The sequence below is a fragment of the Octodon degus genome, unplaced genomic scaffold (genome assembly GCF_000260255.1).
Source record: "Octodon degus isolate 3935 unplaced genomic scaffold, OctDeg1.0 scaffold00315, whole genome shotgun sequence".
NCBI lineage: Eukaryota > Metazoa > Chordata > Mammalia > Rodentia > Octodontidae > Octodon > Octodon degus.
The window spans coordinates 642,420-657,364 of NW_004524891.1; the positions used below are offsets into that span (position 1 = coordinate 642,420).

The window sequence follows — 14,945 nt, forward strand, 5'->3', positions numbered from 1 at the left end:
TGTGTCACCAAGCCCAGCTTATTGGTAATATAGATAGATAAGATTCATCATAAGAGTTCATATCTATACATGATAATCTTGCCTTTATTTAATTTTGAAAGGGTCGCTTTGTAGTTCAGGCTAGCCTTGAATTCACTGTGATCCTTCTGCCTCAGCCTCCCTGAGTGTTGCGATTTCAGGTGTGGGCCACCATGCCTGGTACCCTTTTTATTTTCAAACAAAATCTTGTTGCTTGGATTGTCCTTGAGCTTGGGACCCTCCTGCCTCAGGCTCCCAAGCTGCCAAGATCACAGGCACGTGCCACCATGTCTGCTAGGATCTTGCTTTTGTCTGGGTCATGAAAAGCCAAGACAGGTAGCTATGCTGATGAAGCACGTGCCCTGTTCTGCGCATTGCTGGGTTATCCACAGCCCAGCAAGGCTAGCTGCAGTCCTGCCACTCTGCCACCTCCTCCGCACCCATGATCCTGAAGGGCACGTGGGCGAGAGTCAAGGCCTGGCGCTGAGGCCTGTCCTGGGGATGAAGGGTTGCTCCCTCTGCTCTCTGCTGCCAAGTGAGGCCTTGGCACTGGGAGTGGCCTGGCCCTCCTGACACCTGAGGCAGGCTGCTCATGCCAGGAGCTGCTAAGGGAGAGGCCTTGGCCTGGGCAGCTTGTGGTCACCAAGAATAGTCCCATGAGAACGTGCCTCATATCAATGGACCACTGAGAGAGGCTTTCTGGAAAGGAACTTCTGTTTTCAACTTCTCTGCTTTTGCCTGTCTTCCTTTGTGTATCCAGTGTTCTAAGCACCCCAATCCAGATGCACAAGAAGTCTCAGTGTCCCCAAGGCAGGGCCACTTGTCTTGGCCACATTGGTGGTCGGGCTGCCAAAGAACCAGTTTTCTGACCCCCATGGTTGGAATCTCACCCAGCGTTGTCCACATGGATGTCTGTTCTGGGAATGGTAGCCCCTCAGTGGCTGTGCTGGGGAGACTTGCACAGCTTTACTGTTGGAACCAGCCCTCACCCCCACCTCCAGTGCCTGTAATGGAGTGACGTGTCTCTGCTCTCTCCATGTGACAGTGGAGTAGGGAATTTCAGTCCTGGAATGCCCTCAGTGGCCAGCTATATCCCCAGATGTCTGTCCCCTCTGTGTACATGCACATAATATCTGGACTAGACGGCCACACTTCCATGAGGTCTGCACCTGGGATTTACAGTGCTGTGATTACCGAGGCAGCTACAGGGGATTAAGCCCCTGTAATAATTGTACTGGGGAGTTCCATCCCATGGTGACAGTGCTATGCCTTTGTACTTTGTAATATCTGTTCTGTTTAGCTTTGTCCCTTTATGTCTGCACCAAAAAGATTTGCCCCCCTGATACTAGTGCTGGAGGGTATGGCCAGTGGTGTCTGCAGTGAGGGTCACATGCCTGGAATGCTTGAGTCTGGAGCTGACCTCTGTGGCTTTTGTATTATTGCATCCCGTGGTGCCTGTCCCGGGCACTCTCCACCTGTTCTTTGGCATGACACACCACTGAGTTGTCAGCTTGTAGCATCTGAGCTGCAGCTCCAGGGTGGCCGTATCAGGGAACTATGCTTCCGTGATCAGGCAGTGACACCTGATGACGCTGGGAAGTTGGATCCTGTTGCTGGCTGCTCTGTGTCCCACAGTGCTGTGATGACCAAGCCAAGATGGAGCCTTAGTGAGAATGCGACTCTTCCCCCATCCCCCCACTGCATGGCTGTGGTCTTGGCCGCCAAGTTCTGCATCACAGAGCAGAACCACTGGCTTGGTGTACATGGGGCTGGGTGCCTACATGCACCTTCAGCTTCGTGCAGCTCCTGTTCTAGAGTTTTGGTGAGATCCTGAGTCAGTGTGCATCTGTCTACACACACTTTCCTTCTTTGTCTGGCTCCTACCTCACTCCTAGACCTACCTGTTCTATCCAGCACCTTAGTTCATCTACTGCCCTCTGACCCTAAGACTTCAGACTGTCCTAGTTGAGCTTTCATGTTCCAGGAAAGGCCAGAACCATCTTTGATCCCTGTATCTTTTGTGCACCTGCCCCGTCACCTTGCAAGTTTTACCATTATGGGTCACCACGTACCTGGATCTAACCAGGACTTCTTCACTAGAGTCCCTGAGGGACACTGGGGGACCCCAAGGCATGTTCAGTGTCACTCACTGCCTGGTTATGACCTGTTTACTTTCCAGAGCCTTAGGGAGTGACCATATTCCAGCACCCTGTCCAGAGCAAGATGTGAACAGACTTGGTGGACACTGCTGCACTTTGCTTGAAGTCCGCAGACCCCGGGGGGGGGGGGCCTCCGGAGCTCAGCGCAGAGGCTGAGGAGTGGTAGTTGTGGGTCTTGAGTGTGCAGCTTACCTTCAAGGAAGACTTTGTGCAGATGAGTGGTAGTTGTGGGTCTTGAGTGTGCAGCTTACCTTCAAGGAAGATTTTGTGCAGGTACCCTTGGGGGGCAGGTGCATGCGGGTGAAGAGCCTGTGAGCAGTGGCCTGGAGGCTCTCAGCCTGTCAGAACACTGACCCTCTCCTCCCCACCCTTACCTGCTTTGGGCTTTCAGGGAAAGGGAAGAAGAGGCATGAAGGTAGACTCCTAGTAAGGATCTAACACCTCCATTCCTGGCTGCTGAAGTCTCCCTGTGGTTTCTCTATGGAGTGGGAAGGTGCCATGGGAATTGGGTAGGATGAGGGTGGCCAGGTGGGGCAGCTGCAACTTGTCGAGTGTATTCCCGGCGAGCCCTGACTGGTTGTGGCTTTGGCTGCAAGCCTCTGATACCTGGAGCCAACTGCTGCTAACAAGCGTGTGTTGTGGGGTTGTGCTCAGCAGGTGGGGGTCTGGCCTCTTACTTCCTGCCTCTCCCCTGCTGGGAAGAGACCTGGCAGTAGGCTGCCCTGAGAGACTTCGGAGTCTGGGCTTTGTGGGTCTGCCTAGCTGCGCGCAGCTCCTTGTCTCTGTCTTGTCTTTGTTCAGTCTCTGTCCTCACCTGGGTGAGTTGGAAGCTCAAGATCTGGGGTGGAGCATCCCTGTATATCTCAGTCTCAGTGGTTCCTGCCCCCCGCCCCACTGTTGCTTAGAGAATGTCCCAAAGACCACGGTGTGACTGGGTTATGCTTGTCAGCATCAGGATTCTGTGAGGAACACTTGGGTGGTCACTGTGCAGCCTAAGGGAAGTCTGTGGGGGCAGAAGGCCTCAGGTGCACGTCAGCTAACTGCCTCTGCCCTTTTCTCCATTACAGGTGGATTGTCCTGGGCTAGCTGTGGAGCTAGAGCCCTGGATGGCCCTGGAGCTTGCCCCAGGGAGGATGATGGTGCCCCTTGTGCCTGCACTCGTGATGCTTGGTTTGGTGGCAGGTGCCCATGGCGACAGTAAGTCTGACCCCTCAAAGTCTGTGTCCCCAGGCTGAAAGGTGACATTCTTCCTAGCAGGTCTCTGGGACTGGACAGGACCAGTTATTAGTAAGGGAAACAGGATGGCCGGCTGGCCCTCTAGAGAGAATCTGCTTAGAGCCCGCTGGCCCAGCCGCTTCCCAGGAGCGTCCTGCAGAGTGCCAATGTGTTCTCAGGCACAGCAGGGGAGGGTGTGTCTAAGCATGACCCTGTTTTATGGGGCTGGGATGAGACATGTCCTGGATTCATATGGTCTCTGTGTGACATGCCCACGATTGGGGGTCTGTGGAGAAGTCACATGGTGATCTGTCCGGAGAGTAGTGTGGGAGTAGGGGGCAGCACACAGGGAGTGTGTACTATGCTACAGGTGTGCATAGGTCCTAAGAGGGCTCAGAAGCCAGAGCTGCCCATAGCTCTCCTCCTGGGCCAGTCCCGCAGGGTCCAGGTGGGGAGACCAGCTCTTCCCCTTTTGAGTTGAAACCTTCAAGGCAAAAAAAGGGCATCCCTCTCCCCTGACCCTTCATCGCTGGAAACTGGAAAAAGATGGTGCTGAGCTCAAGCACCTCTGTGTGTGTGTGTGTGTGTGTGTGTGTGTGTGTGTAGATGTAGATGTAGATGTAGATGTAGATGTAGATGTAGATGTAGATGTAGATGTAGATGTAGATATGGTTGGAATCTGCCCCCTACCCAGGTCTAACTGAACTTTGGTCCCTTTCCTGCTGCTGCCCTTCCCCCGCCTGGCACTACAGACTGGCCGCAGCCCGCCCTGTCACCATGGTTACCTGTGCTTGGTTACTGGTGGGAGGCGGAGCACCAGCCAGGCTTAGCCAATCTGCAGGCCTGGGGGGAGGGGCAAGGTCGAAGCAGAGATCCCTGGGGGAAGGGACTGTTCCTGGTTCCTCTGGACTTCTGAGGCTGCTTTGGCCAAGCCAAGGGTCAGCCTTTACGTCAGTGGGCCATAAGGTACCCCACCCCCTCCAAGTCTCTGGGCACAGGTCTCTTCCCCTTGCCCCACCGAAGGTTTTTTCTCATAATGGCTCATGAGTTATTCAGCAACCAATCTTGGAGAGGGAGCACTGGCACCCTGCCCTTTGTCCTCTGAGGCTGGGCCTTGGGTGGGGCTGGAAGGGAATGGGGTGGGGCAGGCTATTCCTTCCTTCCCTGAGGTGAGGGTGAAGTGTAAGGGGAGGTCTAGGTGGCTGTCCAGGAGAAGGCTGGCCTAGCAGAGCCAGCTGAGGGTCTTGGCAGAAGAAGTCAGAGGGTAAATTGGGGAGAATCATGTGACATGGGGCGACTGCAGGCCTGGCTGGGGCTGGTGAGAGAAAGCAGGTTGGAGAAGACCTCGTTGGGTATGACTGCTGCTGGCAGGGAAGTGAGGGCTTGTCCGGGTGTAGTCAGCAGCCCTTGGACATCAGAGGGCTGCCTGTGCTCCTCCAGCCACCCCAGACATCCTCAGAGCCCAAGAGGGTGAGGTGAGGCTAGTGATGTAGCTCAGCAGCACAGCATCTACATGGTGAGTGCAAGGTCCTGAGTTTGATTCCTGGTACCACCAAAAAAAAGAAAAAGAGAAAGAAAAAAGAAACAAGAAACTGTATTCTAGGAGAACAAGAGTCTTCTGTTCACCTCAGACCCAGCACTCTCCAGCCTGTACCCTCATTCCCAGCCCCCAGTGAGCAGCATTACCGTCCACCTGGGCACCAAGTCAAACATGGGCCTCCTCCCAGCTTCCTCTCTCATATTCCACATCTCATCCATCACCAAGGTCTGTTGTCTCTACCTTTCAAATATCTTTGGAATGCATCCACTTCTCTTTCTGCACTGCCTACATCTAAACCATCCTCTCAGCTCTTGCTTGGGCTTCAGTGTGTGTTTGTGTGTGTGTGTGTGTGTGTGTGTGTGTGTGTGTGTAGGTGTAGATGTAGATGTAGATGTAGATGTAGATGTAGATATGGTTGGAATCTGCCCCCTACCCAGGTCTAACTGAACTTTGGTGTCACCTGCCTCCCATCTCTCCCCTTAATCTGTTCTCCACACTAAAGAGTCATACTGCGAAGCTGCAAAAGGAAAGCTGTGTTGAGTCACTCCTCAGTTCATACTCCTTCATTGCCCTCCCCCATCGCTTTTAGGGTCTTGATCCTTCTCAGGCCAGATATTGTTGAGCCACTGTCAACTTAGCCTTCATAGTCACCTTCCCCCTAAAATCCCTCCAGCTACTCTTGGTTGTTCACCATCATATGTCTAGGCCTTCTTCATTTCTGTTTCCTGTTTGGAACCTTCTTTCCTGCCCTGCCCCTGTTCCGTCCTGACTCCCCTCCAACTATCACTTCTAGGAGCCTGGGCTTTATGTTCTTGTGTGCTTCCCTCCCATCCTCAGTGTGGCAGTCTGCCTGGATTTTCATTTTCCTCCCACCACTGGACTGTGGGTCAGTTCACAACTATAAGTTCAGGTAGTTGTCAGGTTCAAGGCCTGGAATGTGATGGGTGAATAAGAGAAGGGGTGGAGCAGCCCTGGACCGCAGGGGGAGTTCTGGGGGCGCGAGAGTGGTATACAAGGTACAACAGTTTTTAAAGCAGATTTCCATGCTGGTTAAAAGACCAGAACCCAGAGATAAGAGGCTTGAAAGTAGGAGCCAGCTGAAGCTAAAATCTGCCTTGGCCAGGGTGGGTTCAGTAGGCAGAGAGCCATTGGACAGGACCCTGTTCTAGGGTTGTGGTGATCCAGCTCTGGGAGTTAGGGTCTGCCTTATTGGCCTGCCTTACACTGCACTCACTTTTGGGTCTCCCTTCTAACTGTGACCAGGCTTGGGCTGGGCTTGGGACATTTCTCCCTTGGGGCGAGCAGCCAGACATGCACAGGACTGCTGCAGAAGGCAGAGCAAGCGCCCTGAGGATTGACGACCAGAGCAGTGAAGCGCGGAGCGGACAAATGTATTTCTATAGGCCTCTTAACGAGACAAATGAATGGGTCCCTGGCCTCGGAGGGAGTGGAGGGAAGCGAGTGGAGAACCAGCTGCCAGGAGCTAACCCAAAGGCCCAGCATCAGTGCAGAGTCAGCGAGGCTGAAGACCTGGGTGTGCGACACACATGTGGAGGGGTCCCCTTTCAGTCAGCTCCACTAGCCCAGGCTCTAGCTTCTGGGGAGAGAAGGCCTGGGGGTCCAGAGGTGGTCCTGACATGAGATGGAGGTTTCTGCTGACCTTGTGTTCATGCGAGGTATTGGGCCACAAGGAATTCACACAGGCCTGTCATGGGCAGGACCCATTATAGGGGTGCAGGCAGGTTAGGGCAGTGCTGGCACAAGTAATGACCTAAGCATCTTGGGCGGGATGTTGCATAGTTTCTGGAAGAGGGAAACCCTGGAAAGTGAGTGGCCATTTGCTAACGGAGTATTGCTTCATGAGGGGAAATTTGAAAGAAGAAATAGGAATGCCCCGGGCTTCTCTGAAGAACCTTTAAGAAAGTCAGAATGAGAAAAAAACAGCAAACAGAAGCAGGGGGCCCCAGGACCAAATATAAGCGGACCAGGTTATGTCCCAGTTACTTGGTAAAAGGTGAAAGATTTATACGATCTGAAGAGAAACCAGAGGATATGTCCCAGTTACTTGGGATCAGTAGACACTGGAGCTGAATGCCTGGTAGATGGAGGGGTGGGGAGTAGGTGGGAGTACAGATCCAGGGGTGGAAGGCCTGAAGCGTTGAGGGTCTGTTCTGTGGTGGCCCCTCCCCGGAACCTGTGGTGCAGGAGCCCAGTTCTGCAGCGCCCTCCCCTTGTGCTCATGAGTGGCGCTTCTAGACTCTGCTCCCTTCAACTTTCTGCAGGACACTTTCTCTCCCTGGGCCTGTTTTCTTGTTGCACAACAGAGGTAATCACACCTACCTGAAAGGTTAACTGAGGTCACCTGGCACCTAGTGTTTCCTCTGTTGGCGGCCAGGACTTCTTAGAACCAGGGTTGTCTCTGAGTAGGCTCCTTTGGGAGGGGGTGGACGGGACCAGGAGCAGTCCCTGGAACTTCCCCCGGCCTTGCTATTCCTCACCACTGTGTGTCTGCACTCTGCTTCCTTGTGCTGTTTGTGTGCCTGTGAATATGTGCTCCTCAGGGAAGGCACCAAATAGCACTCGGTGTCCCTGTGGAGCAGCCTTGAGGTGCCCTGTTGGCTGTCCCTGGAGCTGGAGTCTTGGAACCTTTTGGGGGTATGCCTCCTGCATCCTAGGCTAGTTCCTTTCTAGAGTCACTTCCATCCAGCGGTCAGTGGCCTGGGCTTGAGAATGTTAAGATACACGAGCCAATCAGACTGGTAGCAGCGAGGCACTGGGACAGCCCCTGCTGACATGTTCAGATGGTACCCTTTTGACCTAGTCTCGGAAGTTCTGTTCAGCTCTCCACTGAACACCTTCAGCTGTGGGGCTGGCACAGGGCAGAGTGGTCGAAATAGCCTGGTTCTGTCCACCTGCTTGGGGACTATCCAGTCACTGGGATGTGATCATTCTGGTATGGAAATTCGACTGTGGGATACAGAGCAGCTTCCCAGAGTCTCTGATAAGGGTAAGTCATTTGCAGCAGCAAGAAGGTACCCTGGACCTGGCAGGTCAGGGCTGGAAGTCCACAAGAGTCCAGGGTGTGTTCTCAGCATGGTGCTTAGCTCTTCCTCTTAAGTGCTCAAAAGATTCTTGTCTGAAGAGAAAAAGTGGTTTAGGCTGGAAAGGTTAGCAGGAGCAAATTCAGGGCAAATGTTGAGCCTGGGTTTGCAGCTAAGGAGGGGAGGAGTCCTGCTGAGCTCCCCAGAGATCTAGTGAGCCAAAGGAACCAGGGCCAGAAGGGAGTCTGGGAAGAGAAGGGCTGGGATTGGCTCTGGTGTGGCACAGAGGGTACGTGGTGAGCAGGGCGAAGCCTGGCCAAGGGGAGAACCCTGCCTAGCTGTCCTGGGGCTGCGCAGGATGGGACCGCTCTGCCCATCCGGCCTTGGGCAAGCTAGCCAGGCAGGACACTGGCTTCTGTCCAACTCCCAGAGGGAGGGAATGGTTCCGCCTCCTCAGTGGCCAGGTCCTGGACACTGTTCAGCCTCCACACAGCTCCCAGGCCTTTCCCTCCTAGCTGTGGGTGACCCTGCCTGGCTCTCCTCCCCAGCTCCTCTGCTCTTTGTTTGGCAGGGAGGTCCTGCCCCACCCCCACCCCCAGCGCCTCGCATGCCTTTCTGGTTCAGCAGGTTCCAGTCTCTCTGGTTTCGGGCTGCAACACGTTGAGACAAGAGCTGGACACTGGAGCTGTGGGGAACTTCTGCCCAGGCATTTCAACATGTGTGAGGGGCCAAAGGCACCACTCTCTGCTTGTCTTCTGTTCTGCACTCTGTATGCCAGGAGCTGGGGCAGATGCCTGGGCTGGGGCAGGAAACAGGACAGGTCTGTGATCTGTTGGATGTGGGAAATAGCTACTGAACACTCACCTGAAATATGGAAAAATAGCCTCACACATGTGCATAATAAGCTGGGAGCAAAAGCTGTGACCTCACACGTGCATAAACTGTGACCAAGCTGTGGGAAGCAGAGGGAGCCCGCACTAAGAACTGAGCTAATGGGTGGTTCGAGCTGACAGGGGTCCTGGAGGGCTTTCTGGGGAGATAATGTTTAAGCTGAAGTGAGAAAGGTACATAGGAAGCAATAGGCAAAGATATGGTCAGAGTTTTGCATCAGGAGTGACTTGCACAAAGCCCCCTAGGCCACAGGGAGTGGACTCTGGGGAGAACAGCTGGGTCAAAGCTGACAGGGCTTTGTTTGCCATTATAGGAGTTTACTTTTTTGTTTTATGAGAGCTATGGGAAGGCTTCGGAGGGATTTGATCAGGTTGAGGCTGTCTAGGTTGCTTAGAGGTGAATAGAGGAGGTTGGGCTGGGGGTGACTCCAGAGGCAAGGACTCCAGCTTAAACCTGTGGGTTTCTCATTAAGGGAACATGGATGGAGGTCATGGCAGGGCAGAAGGAAAACTGGGAGCTGCTGTTTGGAGGTTCACAAGTGTGGGGGCACATGCTCCCTGTGGAATCTGAGGAGACAGTTGTCACTATGCCTCTGACAGGAGCAGCAGACTGCAGATGGGGCAAACATTCCTCCCAGGCAGTTAGGGGGAGGGCCAGCTAAGCAGGAGCTTTGGAGCCTTTGGGTCACCCTCATGCCTAGTCCCCAGCAGCTTGTGTCTGCTTCTCCACTACAGCCATCCTGCACCCTGACTACCATGGCTCCCTGAGCCAGCTTACTTGCCTGCTGTACCCGTGTCACTAGAAATGGGTAGCCATAGGTGCCCATGATTAACTTAGGGCTTAGAATGCTGGTCAGACCCTGGCTCTACCCCACATCACTCTGACTTGATGTGGGGTGGGGGGTGAGGTACTGAGGATTGAATTTGCTAAATTGCCTGAGTTGATCTTCAACCTGGATCTTCCTACTTCAGTGTCCCAGACTGCTGAAATTATAGGCAGTGCACCATATGTTTGGCTTGAGTCTCCAGTTCTTAAACCTCCTAAGGTTTCCCTTATTTCCCTTTCTCTGAAGTGGGGATAATGTATGTCCCTCATGGGCTTGTTGGCTGTTATTGCAGAATGTATTTAAACATCTTTCCAAAAAAATACACACGCACACACACACACACAAACATACACACACCCGCCATCCTTTCTCCCAGCCACATCCGGTCTCCCTTACAGTCACCAATGCTTGTTCTTTCCGTGTTCACCTCCACTCACTCCTCTTTGGCCTGACATTAGTGGCCCTGCTCTTGACAAGGCCTGTTCAGTGCCAGCTGTTACTGTTTATTTTTGTGGCACTAGGAATTGAAGTCAGAGGTGCATTCATGATAGGCAAGTTATACCATGTCTTTTGGACTTTGGCAGGGCTGAATCAAGTCCCACATGTGCTGCTTATTGGCTGTGTGACTCTGGGCAAGACACTAGACTTCTCTGAGTATATAAACTGGAGCTCTGTTAAGAATGAAAGACTCACGGGGCTGGAGAGATGGCTCAGTGGTCTAAAGCACCTACTTGAAACAAGCTTGGCAAAGCACAGGGACCGCGGTTCGATCCCCCAGCACCACATGCCAGCCAGCCCTGCCCCCTGGTGGGCTGAGCTGGCCACACACACACACACAATAAATAAAATGTAATAAATAAAAATAAATAAATAATTAAAAAAAAAAAGTAAACTAGTAATCAATGCCACTGCACAATGCCACAGACAAACACATTACTAATGAGTTTTGGCTAAAGTCTTAAAAAAAAAAAAGAATGAAAGACTCAGGGGCTGGGGAGATGGCTCAGTGGAATAAGCACTTCCCTGGCAAGCGCAAGGGCCTGAGTTCAATCCCCAGTTCTGCAAAAAAAAAAAAAAGAATGAAAGACTAGATGAGGTAGAAGCACCTGGTACAGAGTGGCTGCTTAGTGACTCTTTCTCTGCCAGGATCCAACCCAGGCATGGCTTATGGGCATGGAGCAGATGGTCTGAAAGGTTTTTTTTTGGAATCAAGATTGCTAAAAAAAATAAATAAAAATATATATTTTTAAAAGGGGGGGGACAGGGAGATGGCTCTGTGGGATAAGTGTTTCCCGGGCAAGGGCATGAGTTCAAACCCTGGTTCCGCCAAAATATAAAAAAAAAGTGTATATATATATATATATATATATATATATATATATATTAAAAAAAAAAGATTGAACTCAGACCCTTGTGCTTGTCAGGAAAGTGCCTATTCTATGAGCCATCTCCCTGGCCCTGAAAGGTCGTTTCTCATGGCATTAGCCCTTCTTGGAGCTATTCATTGGCTTGATTAATAGGAGCTGGATCTGCTATCCAGGTGAATGAGACATCACCACATCTTAATGAGCCAAGTTTTTCTGGCTTTGGACCCTGGGTATTGGGTTAGGGACTGTGATCTGGCCTGGGTGTGTATAGCGAGATGGGAGGTGTGGCAGCCTCTTCCTTTCTCCCTCTTCCCTGCCTCCTGGAGGAGGAAGAGCTCAGGGAGCCTTGTTGTCTGTCAGAAAGCAGTAACCAAGCAATGGGGCAGGAGTGGAGAGGGGCAGATTACAGGAACGCATTTACCTGGGAAGACATCTAGAGATACCCAGGAGCTAGAAAGTCCAGGCTTCTGGGACTGGTGGTGGGGGGTTGGGCATGAGGGGAGTCTTAGTTTCTGCCTTGCACCTTGGGGTTGGTGGAAGTGCTGTTACTCAGATGGAGAACAAGGTGGGAGATGGGCTCTGGGGGATGGGATGGGGCTCATCCTGGAGGGCAGCTCCCTGACACCTTTGTCTTGGAGCATGGAGTAATAGCATGGATGGGCAATGGAAAGGAATTCTGTTGGGGTTCCCTGGGATTCAGACTGTGCTCGGTTACTTAGTATTTTTTAGTAAGGGTCTATAGGGTCTCACTATGTAGATTAGACTCGTGGTGATCCCCCTGTATTCAGCCTTCCAAAAGCTGGGATTATAGGCGTGCACCACCACGCCCAGTGTCAGTTGCCTGCTCAGCGTGCCTTTGGGGTAGGGCTGGCACAACATGTGGGGGATCGAACCCCGGCCACTTTGTCTGCCTAAGCAGGCTCTTTAATCTGCTGAGCTATTTGGCCGGCCCTCTGTTACTTAGTAGCTGTGTCATGTTAGACAAATCCTGTAACCTCTCTGTGTCTTGATTTTTCATTCCTGTAAACAGTAATTATAGCACCCACTTCACAGACTTCGAAGAGTTAATAAACATTTAGCTCTTTGAACAGTGCCTGGTACACATTAAGCACTGTATAAAGGTTAGGTGTTATTATTTTCTCTTATAAGTCTTTCTCAGCCCCTTCCACCGGCATCTGCTGCTTACAGTGTTGACTGTGCCTGTTGTGACCATGCTGTGATAACTTGGTGTCTCCATCTCTTTCAGGCAAACCTGTCTTTGTTAAGGTCCCTGAGGACCAAACTGGGCTTTCAGGAGGGGTGGCATCTTTTGTGTGCCAAGCCACTGGTGAACCCAAGCCACGTATCACATGGATGAAGAAGGGGAAGAAAGTCAGCTCCCAGCGCTTTGAGGTGTGTCCCTGGTTGGGAAGGGCAGGCAGGGCTCGGGGTCTGCCCACTCTTTTCTCTGATCCTGTACTGGTCCTCTTAGTCTTCTCTCCCTCCCTTGTAGGTCTTTCAGAGGTGGGAGGGAGATTGTTCTGAGTAGGTCCCCATGTCGCCAGCAGGCTGTGACCCCTTCTGTGTCCTCTGACAGGTAATTGAATTTGATGATGGGGCAGGGTCAGTGCTGCGGATCCAGCCATTGCGGGTACAGCGAGATGAAGCCATCTACGAGTGCACGGCCACCAACAGTTTGGGCGAGATCAACACTAGTGCCAAACTCTCGGTGCTTGAAGGTATATACCATCAGGACATGGCATGGTGGGTGGGTAGACTGAGGTGTGGGGAGAGCCAGCAGCCTGGGCCCTGAAACTGGCCATCAGGATGGGTGAAAGTCGGCAGTGACCAGGCCTGGGTTGGCTTGTGCTTGGTGGCTGTAGAGTTTCCTGCCAGTTAGTTTCCTGCTCTGGTAGGTTCTAGGTCTGATTTGAGGTGTGGAAATGCAGGTGGGTATCGCTTGGGTGACTGTGTCAGTGAATGATGTTTTCATGTACTGATCTTATATCGTTCACATACTGATCTATACAGCTGTATCAACATGTGTCTATTGTCCAAGAGCAAGAGTCCCAGGCTGGGGACTATGGCTCTGTATGTGGATCTTATTGTCTTTTCTCACTTGGTAGTGCTGTCACTCAATCACAGATCTGGATTACCTTGAAGTCTAGATGGTCATCCTGTGTGGTGCCATTCCTTGGTGCACTCATGTTCAGTGAGTTCTGTAGGAGCAGCTTGGAGGGCTGGTACACACGAGGCAGGAGATTAGCCAGATTCGACATGGAAGTGGGGAGGATGGGCTGGGACGCAGGTGTGACGTGCAGGTGTGTGCATGGCTCAGAGGAGAATGCAGCTTTTTAAGAACTCTGGTTTGAGGGCTAGGGAGATAGCTCAGCAGCTGAAATGCCTGCCTAGCAAGTGCAAGGTCCTGAGTTTGATCCCTGGTACCAAAGAAAAAAAGAATGCTGATTCAGTGTGGAGTTTGTTTTGGGTGGGGCTTTGGGAGTACAGAAAAACCTCGAGTCTGGGAGTTGAAAAGATGACCACACGGGATCACATGAGAAAGCAGAAATGAAGCAGGGGTGGCACGATTAGGCCTTAGCCACACAGGCTTTGTCAGGCTGTGTGTTTCTATCAGTATGTGTATTTCCAAAATACAGCATTGATTGTTGCTTTATTTTTGAGAGGCAATACCAATACCTGCTCACTGTTTAAAAACTGAAAAATAAATAATAAATTGAAAATAGTAAATAGTGCATAAAATAGAAAACAGTAAATAGGAAGAAATAAGTCACTTCTCATCCTCCCTGTTCCCTTGGCCCAGTTTCTGTGCATGTCTATATGTATTAAGATATAAAAAACAGAATTACCTAACACCCAATGATTGATTGATTGATTGAATTTTTTTTTTTTTTTTTTTTTGTGGTACTGGGGATTGAACTCAAGACCTTGGGCTTGCCAGGCAAGCGCTTATTCTACTGAGCTATCTCCCCAGCTCCCACCCAATGATTTGGACATTTTTTTTAATCTTTTATTTATTGTGTGGTGCTGGCGATTGCAGTTAAAGGCTTTGCATTAGATTGTATCCCAGTTTCCCTTTTTTTTTCCTTTTTGACACAGGATTTTGACAAGTTGTTGAGGCTTGTAATCCTCCTACTTCAACCTCTACAGTGTGAGTTGTATATATGTGACCATAATACCTGGCTTAGTTTTTTTTTTATTTTAGTATATTGTGAACATTTGCCTTATCAATGAACAATCTCCTGTGTGTGTGGTGTGTGTGTTAAGACAGGGTCTCATTGTGTCATTATGTAGTCCAGTGTAGCTTTGAACTCATGATCTTCCTTTCTTAACCTCCCCAGTAATGAGAATATAGACGTGTGCCACTGTGCTCAGCTCTGAATTATCTTTTTTGTTGTCTTTTTGAGACAGGATCTCCTGTGTAGTCCAGGCTGGCCTTGAACTCACTATGCAGCCCAGGCTAGTCTCAAACTCACTGAAATCCTTCTGCCTCAGCCTCCTGAGTGCTGGGATTTTTTTTTTTTTTTTTTTTTAATGTATTTGGTACAGGGTCTCACTACACAGCTTGGACTCATAGTGATCCCCCTGTTTTCAGCCTCCCCAGTGCTGGGACAGGTGTGCACCACCACACTTGGTCTCCATGACCAGCACAGTGCATCCATGGGTGGGCCCGATGCAGCATGTGGTACCAGGGATTGAAGTCCAGTCCTAAGCAGGACTTACCTGTGCTTACCTAAGCAGGCACTTAATCTGCTGAGCTACCTCACCGGCCACAAGGGCTGGGATTACAGCCATGTGCTACCACACCATGCTCCTGCATTTTCTTTCTTTCTTTCTTTCTTTCTTTCTTTCTTTCTTTCTTTCTTTCTTTCTTTCTTTCTTTCTTTCTTT

The 14,945-nt window shown here is 51.2% G+C and overlaps 1 protein-coding gene across 5 annotated transcripts in view; it reads left to right on the top strand.

Moving 5' to 3' along the window:
* The window catches only part of Ptprf (protein tyrosine phosphatase, receptor type F), a 92,742-nt gene that overhangs the window by 10,355 nt on the left and 67,442 nt on the right, over window positions 1-14,945 (top strand). For all 5 annotated transcript variants that reach the window (XM_023707870.1, XM_004647609.2, XM_004647610.3 and 2 more), the window contains exons 3-5: window positions 3,245-3,374; window positions 12,304-12,449; window positions 12,634-12,775. In XM_023707870.1, the coding sequence (XP_023563638.1) occupies window positions 3,284-3,374; window positions 12,304-12,449; window positions 12,634-12,775 (379 nt within the window). In that variant the 5' untranslated portion in view covers window positions 3,245-3,283. The remainder of the gene's footprint in view (window positions 1-3,244; window positions 3,375-12,303; window positions 12,450-12,633; window positions 12,776-14,945) is intronic.